General features: G+C 46.0%; 1 protein-coding gene and 1 non-coding gene across 2 annotated transcripts in view; one reads left to right on the top strand and one right to left on the bottom strand.

Annotated features, from left to right (window-relative positions):
* The window catches only part of CACNA1I (calcium voltage-gated channel subunit alpha1 I), a 108347-nt gene that overhangs the window by 18099 nt on the left and 81458 nt on the right, over window positions 1-8790 (top strand). Inside the window, 1 exon segment of the mRNA XM_007454105.1 lies at window positions 1596-1729. Within this exon segment, the coding sequence (XP_007454167.1) occupies window positions 1596-1729 (134 nt within the window).
* On the bottom strand, window positions 2236-2308 carry TRNAW-CCA (transfer RNA tryptophan (anticodon CCA)). Its single transcript has one exon. It is a non-coding gene; the product is annotated as a tRNA-Trp (tRNA).

Raw genomic sequence — 8790 nt, 5'->3', positions numbered from 1 at the left:
CCCTCCTTGTCATGCCCCGCCCCTCCTGCCATGCCTCGCCCCTCCTGCCATGCCCCACCCCACCCTGCCCAGCCACATCTTCACCACATGGTCTGCCCTCTCTCTTGTCCTCTTCTTCCTCACTCCCAGCTGGTCTTACCCCTTTCCTTTCCATTGTCTCTATCTCGAGGTCTCTGCCCTAGTCCACACGCCCTTTATCTCCCACCACCAGCTTCCTCCTGTTCTCCCCACCCCTACCCCCCATCCAGTAAAGCACAAGTGACTGGACTCTCCCTGCAGAAAGCCTGCCCTTTGCTCCCAGTGCTCATGGAATAAAGGCCAAGCTCCATAACTCTGTCTATGCCTTTAGGAGTGGCCTCCTGGACCTCTCCTGTTCTCATCTCACCGAGGTTCCAGATGGAGGCCTGACGTTTGGTCCCTGTGGCACACGTACACCCATAGTTCCAGGTGGAAGCCTGACGTTTGGTCCCTGTGGCACATGTATACCCATAGTGCAGGGTGTTAGGTTTATACCCATTTTACAGATATGTAAACATCCAATTCTGTCAACCTGAGAAAGTCAGATTCCTCCTGGGAGGAATTGCCCTCTGCTTCCTGTGTTCCCACAGGACTCAGTGGTTCCCAAGCAGCCCAAAGCCTCAGGTTCCCTTGGGGCACTAGTTAAAGATCCAGACCCCTGACCCATCCCAAACCTTCAGAATTAGAATCTCTGTGGTGGGTCTGGGGTCCAAGTGGGTAACATGCTCCTCAGCGAGCCCCAGGGCCCTGGGTAGAGTTAGAACCAATTAGCCTTGGTGGATACTAGGCTGGCTTCCCTACCAGGTGGTGAGTTTACCGAGCACTCACCTCTGTGTCCCCAACACCCAGTCTATGTGCTGCCCACAGAAGGTGCTCAGTGCCCATTTGTTGAATTGACTGTAGCCCTCATTGATCTTGGGAAGAGGAATTCCACCCAGGCCCCATCCTCAGGAAATACACACTCACCTGAGCCCAAGACTAGGGACATATTGGGGGCCTCCTTTCTAAGCGGAAGAAGGCAGCACTGAGACCTGTGCCCACTGGGGTGTCAGGCCTGTTTTGAGAAAGCTCCTTCCATGTAGGTTTTGGAGTCAGATAGACCTGAGTGTCATTTCTGGTCTGCCATTCACTGCTCTGTGACCTGTGGCAAGTCGCTTAAACAATCTGGCCTCCAGTTTCCTCATCTGTAAAATGGGAGCATTCATGGGGTCATTGTGAGAATTGAAGAGATCAGGTGTCTAGCCCAGGGCATGGCGATTATCAGGGAGACCCCCGTTGCCCCACTCCCATCTGGGTCCCTTGTCATTACGCTTGCGTTTAGGGAACAAATAGAGTGGGCTGGATGACCCTGGGCAAGCTCATTCCCCATTCTGGGCCTCAGTCTCCTCGTCTGTGAAATGACTCCATTGGACGAGGATCTCTGAGGTTCTCTCCCTGCTTAGGAGAAGTTTCCAGGTCTTTCCCTGGCCCCTCGTGTCTGTGCCCATGTTCCCACCTCGCAGCATGGCTCTGACCCTGGGTCCTGCTCCAGAGCCTCATGCTGTCCCTTGCTTCTTCCCTTCCTCCTGCCCCTGCAGGTCTTTGATGACTTCATCTTTGTCTTCTTTGCCATGGAAATGGTGCTCAAGATGGTGGCCCTGGGCATTTTTGGCAAGAAGTGCTACCTTGGGGACACATGGAACCGACTGGATTTCTTCATTGTCATGGCAGGGTAGGTAGACCATATCAGACAGGTCCTAGCCTCTGGTACATGCCAGACATAATTTGAATAATCCCTGGGGCTTCTTGGTAATATTGATGAAGCTGTGTGGTGGTGTCTGGGTCCTTCCTGGACGCCTGGAAAAAAAGGAGTTATGTCCCTTCCCTGAATGGCCTGGACAGACAGACATTCATACCTCCCCATTCGGGTAAATCATGCGTCTTCCTGCACTGTCAGCCGATACTGGGTCTGTTTTATACTAACTATGACCTTGAGAAAGCCACTTAACCTCTCTAAGCCTCAGTTTCCTCATCTGTGAAATGGAGATAATATAATGAATAGTAGCTACATCAAAGTGAACACCCAATAAATGTTAGCTATTATTATTTAAAATATTTATTTGTTTATTTGGCTGTGCACACGGGAGCTCCGTTGCCGCGTGCAGGATCTTTAGTTGCGGCATGCAGGATCTTTAGTTGAGGCATGCGGGATCTTTGGTTGCGGCATGCGGGATCTAGTTCCCTGACCAGGGATCGAACCTGGGCCCCCTGCACTGGGAGCATGGAGTCTTAACCACTGGACCACCAGGGAAACCCCAGCTATTATTATTATTATATCAATCTAGATCACTCGGCAAGTCAGAGATCCAGCACAGACTCAAGTATTGTCTGACTCCAAACTGTGGTTATTTCTGCCAAGACTTAAGCTACAGTCAGAGAGAGGCCAGGTGACAACTCAGCTTGTTTGGAGCATTTTGGACTCTGCTCTGTGCCTTGTCCTTGCTTTCCTGGGTCAAACCAGGCTGGTGGCCCATTCACACATTCATCCAACAGCCAGGGGTTGACTGAGCTCCTACTAAGTGTCAGCGCTGTCCTTGATGTGGGGTATGGAGGATGGCAAACCCAGACATAGGCCTTGTCCTTCCCAACTACCGTCTGGAAAGAGGTATGCAGCAGCCACATGGGTGAACGTGCCACACGCTGAGACCAGAGCTCTGGGAAAATGTTATGATTTTCTGAGAGCATTTCTGGGCCAGGCTGCAGGCTCGGAAGCTTGAGGACTTGCCTGAGGAGGTGACACACACACAAGAGCTGAAGGATAAGCAGGTGTTAACCATGCCCAGTAATGGTCAATATGGCAGAGGTGAGAAGGGGGGAGACAAAAAGGCTGGAGGCCCACGAGTGTGTGTGTGAATGTGTACACGTGTCAGTATCTGTGAGAGCATGTACATTTGCATATGTGTGCATGCCAGCATACGTGTGTGATGCCCTTGAGAAGGGGCAGGGAGGGTGGCCAGGCACATGGCTGAGATGGGAAGTTGCTATCACCAAGTATATGCTGAATTCCACAGATGAGTCCTAAAGGGCAGTGGTTCACTCACTGGTGTTCTTTAAAATGTGGCAGCTCTTCTGAGTATCCTTTCCTCAGAGCTGTATTCAGTTTCACAAGCACATTATCAGTGATGATTTAGACCAAACTGGAAGTTAATGCTGGGGTTCCTATGCTGGGAGATGTGTCACCCCTTTGTCAAATTCTTCATTCTCATTCTCATTTTGGTTTGGCTGGAGGGCAACCTTAAGTACTTTTTTTTAAAAAGCAAAGGTGTTTGGATAGTGTCATTTTTCAGTCTTGCCTGTCCGAGCATATATTCCTTTGATCTTTGTGGGTGAAGGGCAGTTTTGGTCTGTACTGTTCTAGAGTCACAGTTTTTCTCCCTCAGAACCCTGCCCATGATACCAGCCAAATCAACACCATAGCATTGCAGCTGAGGCCACTATAGATCTGGTTCTTTTTTCTTGGGAGACAGCCTGCTTTTTCCTTGCTAGAAGCCTGTAGGTTTTCTTCTCACCTTCAGAATTCAGAGATTTCACAAGGGCAGGTGTAAGTGAAGAATTGCTCCCTGTGGGGCCTTTTGGAACTCGAGACTCATGTATTCCTTCAAGTCAGAAAAAAAATCTGTATCTTCTTTGGTGATTGCCCGTTCTTCTCTGCTCTCTTCTGGAATTCCCAGTAAGCGGTTATTTCCCTCCTCTATTCTCTGCATTTTTCCTCATTTCTCTCACAGATTTCATCTGTACTTGGAGAGAATTCCTTGATTTGGCCTTCTGAATCACTAACGATGTCCTTTTCTTCATTTACTGCCCCTAATGGAAGCGTTCCTCTCCTCTGTGTCTTTTTAATTCCCAGGATTGCTTCTGGCTCTTGAATTTATTTTTCAGAGCAGCTTATTTTTATGGATGCATTATTGGCTCGTATCTCTTTATAGATACAAATCAGCCTTCTTAAAAGTCCTTTCCTGATCCTGAAGTCAAAGTGTAATTTCCAAAAAGTTAAAAAAAAGTTACCCTCACACAAATCTTAGAAGGAACATGTATCACAGATTTATTCAACTCATTAATGAGGAGCAAGCAGGATGGTAATCAGCAGAATTAGGTAGACAGGCACTGGAGAAAAAATGTGGGCATAAAAGGTAGTTAGAATCAAAGCTGGTTAACAGCCTTATAAGGTCATAAAACATAACCTTTGGGGTTATCTTTTATATTGGGCAGAAATCACTTACATGTTTGAGAGAATTCACCTGTGAAGCCATCTGGTCCTGGACTTTTGTTTGTTGGAAGATTTTTAATCACAGTTTCAATTTCATTACTTGTGATTGGTCTGTTCATATTTTCTATTTCTTCCTGGTTCAGTCTTGGAAGGTTATACCTTTCTAAGAATTTGTCCATTTCTTCCAGGTTGTCCATTTTATTGGCATAGAGTTGCTTGTAGTAGTCTCTTAGGATGCTTTGTATTTCTGTGGTGTCTGTTGTAACGTCTCCTTTTTCATTTCTGATTTGTTGATTTGAGTCCTCTCCCTCTTTTTCTTGATGAGTCTGGCAAATGGTTTATCAATTTTGTTTATCTTCTCAAAGAACCAGCTTTTAGTTTTATTGATCTTTGCTATTGTTTTCTTTGTTTCTATTTCATTTATTTTTGCTCTGATCTTGATGATTTCCTTCCTTCTGCTAACTTTGGGTTTTGTTTGTTCTTCTTTCTCTAGTTCCTTTAGGTGTAAGTTTAGATTGTTTATTTGAGATTTTTCTTGTTTCTTGAGGTAGGCTTGTATAGCTATAAACTTCCCTCTTAGAACTGCTTTTGCTGCATCCCATAGGTTTTGGATCGTTGTGTTTTCATTGTCATTTGTCTCTAGGTAGTTTTTGATTTCCTCTTTGATTTCTTCAGTGATCTCTTGGTTATTTAGTAACGTATTGTTTAGCCTCCACATGTTTGTGTTTTTTACGTTTTTTTCTCTGTAATTCATTTCTGATCTCATAGCGTTGTGGCCAGAAAAGATGCTTGATATGATTTCAATTTTCTTAAATTTACTGAGGCTTGATTTGTGACCCAAGATGTGATCTATCCTGGAGAATGTTTGTGCACGTTTGAGAAGAAAGTGTAATCTGCTGTTTTTAGATGGAGTGTCCCATAAATATCAATTAAATCTATCTGGTCTATTGTGTCATTTAAAGCTTCTGTTTATTAATTTTCTGTTTGGATGATCTGTCCATTGGTGTAAGTGAGGTGTTAAAGTCCCCCACTATTATTGTGTTACTGTCGATTTCCTGTTTTATAGCTGCTAGCAGTTGCCTTATGTATTGAGGTGCTCCTATGTTGGGTGCATATATAATTGTTCTATCTTCTTCTTGGATTGATCCCTTGATCATTATGTAGTGTCCTTCCTTGTCTCTTGTAACATTCTTTATTTTAAAGTCTATTTTATCTGATATGAGTATTGCTACTCCAGCTTTCTTTTGATTTCCATTTGCATGGAATATCTTTTTCCATCCCCTCACTTTCAGTCTGTATGTGTCCCTAGGTCTGAAGTGGGACTCTTGTAGACAGCATATATATGCATCTTGTTTTTGTATCCATTCAGCAAGCCTGTGTCTTTTGGTTGGAGCATTTTTTTGTTTTTGTTTTTGCGGTACGTGGGCGTCTCACTGTTGTGGCCTCTCCCGTTGCGGAGCACAGGCTACGGACATGCAGGCTCAGCGGCCATGGCTCACAGGCCTAGCCACTCCGCGGCATGTGGGATCTTCCCGGACCAGGGCATGAACCTGTGTCCCCTGCCTCGGCAGGCGGACTCTCAACCACTGCACCATCAGGGAAGCCCTGGTTGGAGCATTTAATCCATTCACGTTTAAGGTAATTATCAATATGTATGTTCCTATGACCATTTTCTTAATTGTTTTGGGTTTGTTTTTGTAGGTCCTTTTCTTCTCTTGTGTTTCCCACTTAGAGAAGTTCCTTTAGCTTTTGTTGTAGAGCTGGTTCGGTGGTACTGAATTCTCTTAGCTTCTGCCTGTCTGTAAAGCTGTTGATTTCTCCATCGAATCTGAATGAGATCCTTGCCTGGCAGAGTAATCTTGGTTGTAGGTTCTTCCCTTTCATCACTTTAAGTATATCATGTCACTCCCTTCTGGCTTGTAGAGTTTCTGCTGAGAAATCACCTGTTAACCTTATGGGAGTTCCCTTGTATGTTATTTGTCGTTTTTCCCTTGCTGCTTTCAATACTTTGTCTTTAATTTTCGCCAATTTGATTACTGTGTGTCTCAGCGTGTTTCTCCTTGGGTTTATCCTGTATGGGACTCGCTGTGCTTCCTGGACTTGGGTGGCTATTTTCTTTTCCATGTTAGGGAAGTTTTTGAATATAATCTCTTCAGATATTTTCTCTCATCCTTTCTCTCTCTCTCTCCTCCTGGGACCCCTATAATGCGACCGTTGTTGCATTTAATGTTCTCCCAGAGGTCTCTTAGGCTGTCTTCATTTCTTTTCATTCTTTTTTCTTTATTCTGTTCCCTGGCAGTGAATTCCACCATTCTGTCTTCCAGGTCACTTACCCGTTCTTCTGCCTCAGTTACTCTGCTATTGATTCCTTCTAGTGTAGTTTTCATTTCAGTTACTGTATTGTTCATCACTGTTTGTTTGTTCTTTAATTCTTCTAGGTCTTTGTTAAACATTTCTTGCATCTTCTCGACCTTTGCCTCCATTCTTTTTCTGAGGTCCTGGATCATCTTCACTATCATTATTCTGAATTCTTTTTCTGGAAGGTTGCCTATATCCACTTCATTGTTTTTTTGGGGGGGTTTTATCTTGTTCCTTCATCTGGTACATAGCCCTCTGCCTTTTCATCTTGTCTATCTTTCTGTGAATGTGGTTTTTGTTCCACAGGCTGCAGGACTGTAGTTCTTCTTGCTTCTGCTGTCTTCCCTCTCAGAAATCACTTACAAATATTTCTGAGTTTACATGTAATTGCACAGCAGCCAGACTGTTAATTAATGGTAAAGAGTGAATCAAACAAAGGTATATCCCCTAGATGATGAAATAATCCTTAGGTAGGTCTGTTAAATAACGCTCTAAATGACATTGTGAGAAATACTGCCCTCCCTTTGCTGTATTTCCACGTTTTAGGATAACTTTTCTTAACTCCTGTTTCAGGGAAGTCTTCTTTTTTTTTTTTTTTTTTAAGTCAGTACTGCATGATTTATTTATTTATTTAGGCTGTGCTGAGTCTTCCTTGCTGTGCACAGGCTTTCTCTAGTTGCAGTGAGCAGGGGCTACTGTTCGTCGTGGTGCGCGGGCTTCTCATTGCGGTGGCTTCTCTTGTTGCGGAGCACGGGCTCTAGGCACATGGGCTTCAGTAGTTGCAGCATGCGGGCTCAGTAGTTGTGGCACACGGGGCCCAGAGCACACGGGCTTCAGTAGTTGCAGCGCGTGGGCTCAGTAATTGTGGCTTGTGAGCTCTAGAGCTTGGGCTCAGTTGCCCCACAGTGTGTGGGATCTTCCCGGACCAGGAATTGAACCGGCGTCTCCTGCATTGGAAGGCAGACTCTTAACCATTGGACTGCCAGGGAGGTGCCCCCACTCTGCCCTTTTGACCTGAAGAGTCTCCTCTATTGCTTAGTGATTTCCCCCTCACCGTCTGCTCATATTTATAAATAAAGACAATGAAGATCTAAGCTGAGCAGAGTGAGGAGCTGGCCTGGCTTCAGCAGTGTGGCGAGGTCTCCGTCTGATGTCTTCTTTGGTCCTTGGGGTGGGGGTGGGATGGGGTGGGGTCCACAGGCCAGCATCCTCCTGGGAGTCAGGGAGGGCTGGGTGCATATGGAGTCCCCTAGGGCCCCATGCTTGGTTTAATGCTCTGCTTTCACCATTTTGAGATTCTTAATACGTTTTGAACAAGCGGCCCTATATTTTCGCTTAGCACTGGGCCCTGCAAATTACGTAGCCAGTCCTGGCTTAGGGGGCGGGTTCAATGAAGACATTTTGTGAGTCATGAACAGCCCCGTGTGGGATGTTGGGAACTCTGGTGACCCAGACCTACCCCTGTCCTGGGTCCTTCCTGTCCTTTGTGCCTAGGGATGGTGTGGGTGCAGAGGGCAGGATGGGAAGCCACAAGCCTGGGCTCCAGAGCCCAACCCCCCACCCAGTCCCACCCAAGCTTGCAGCTATAAATGTCCTGTTTCCCGAGTAACCGGCCTGTCATCCCGAGGCTGTTTTCTTCCTTCCTGCTCCTCCTCTTCCCCAAATTACTGGCTCCCTCTTCAAGCGATGGAGGTTCTGTACCCCTGGAAGTTTCCTTAGAGGTCAGAGCCTTCACCTCCACATCCATTCGGCCCCTGCTTGTGTATTGCCACTGGGGGCAACTCACAAGGCAGCCGATTGCAAGCTGGGACAGCCTAATGTGCTAGGAAGTTCTTTCAGGAAGCTGAAATTTCTCTTCTGTAGCTCCCTCCTGATGGGACCATTCATTCACAAAATCAGCATTTATTGAGCACCTACTACACGCCAGGTGCTGTGCAGTGGGGATACGAGAGGAACAAGACAGATGCTGCTGTGATTTCATAGAGCTCCTGATTTAGAAAATGGATATAAAACAGATAATAAAATTCTAAATAACTTCTAAATTGGGACCAATGTTGTTGCAAAGAAGTATAGAAGGGCCATGAGGGCGTGGAATGGGAGCCTGATTTAGATGGCAGGGGAGGGTTAGTGTACGGCTTCCTGAGGAACAGAGACCGGGCGGGGGGGCG

This window comes from Lipotes vexillifer, unplaced genomic scaffold (genome assembly GCF_000442215.2).
Source record: "Lipotes vexillifer unplaced genomic scaffold, Lipotes_vexillifer_v1.1 scaffold382, whole genome shotgun sequence".
NCBI lineage: Eukaryota > Metazoa > Chordata > Mammalia > Artiodactyla > Lipotidae > Lipotes > Lipotes vexillifer.
The sequence above is the reverse complement of the archived record's forward strand: the minus strand, read 5'-3'. Positions and strand labels throughout refer to the sequence as shown.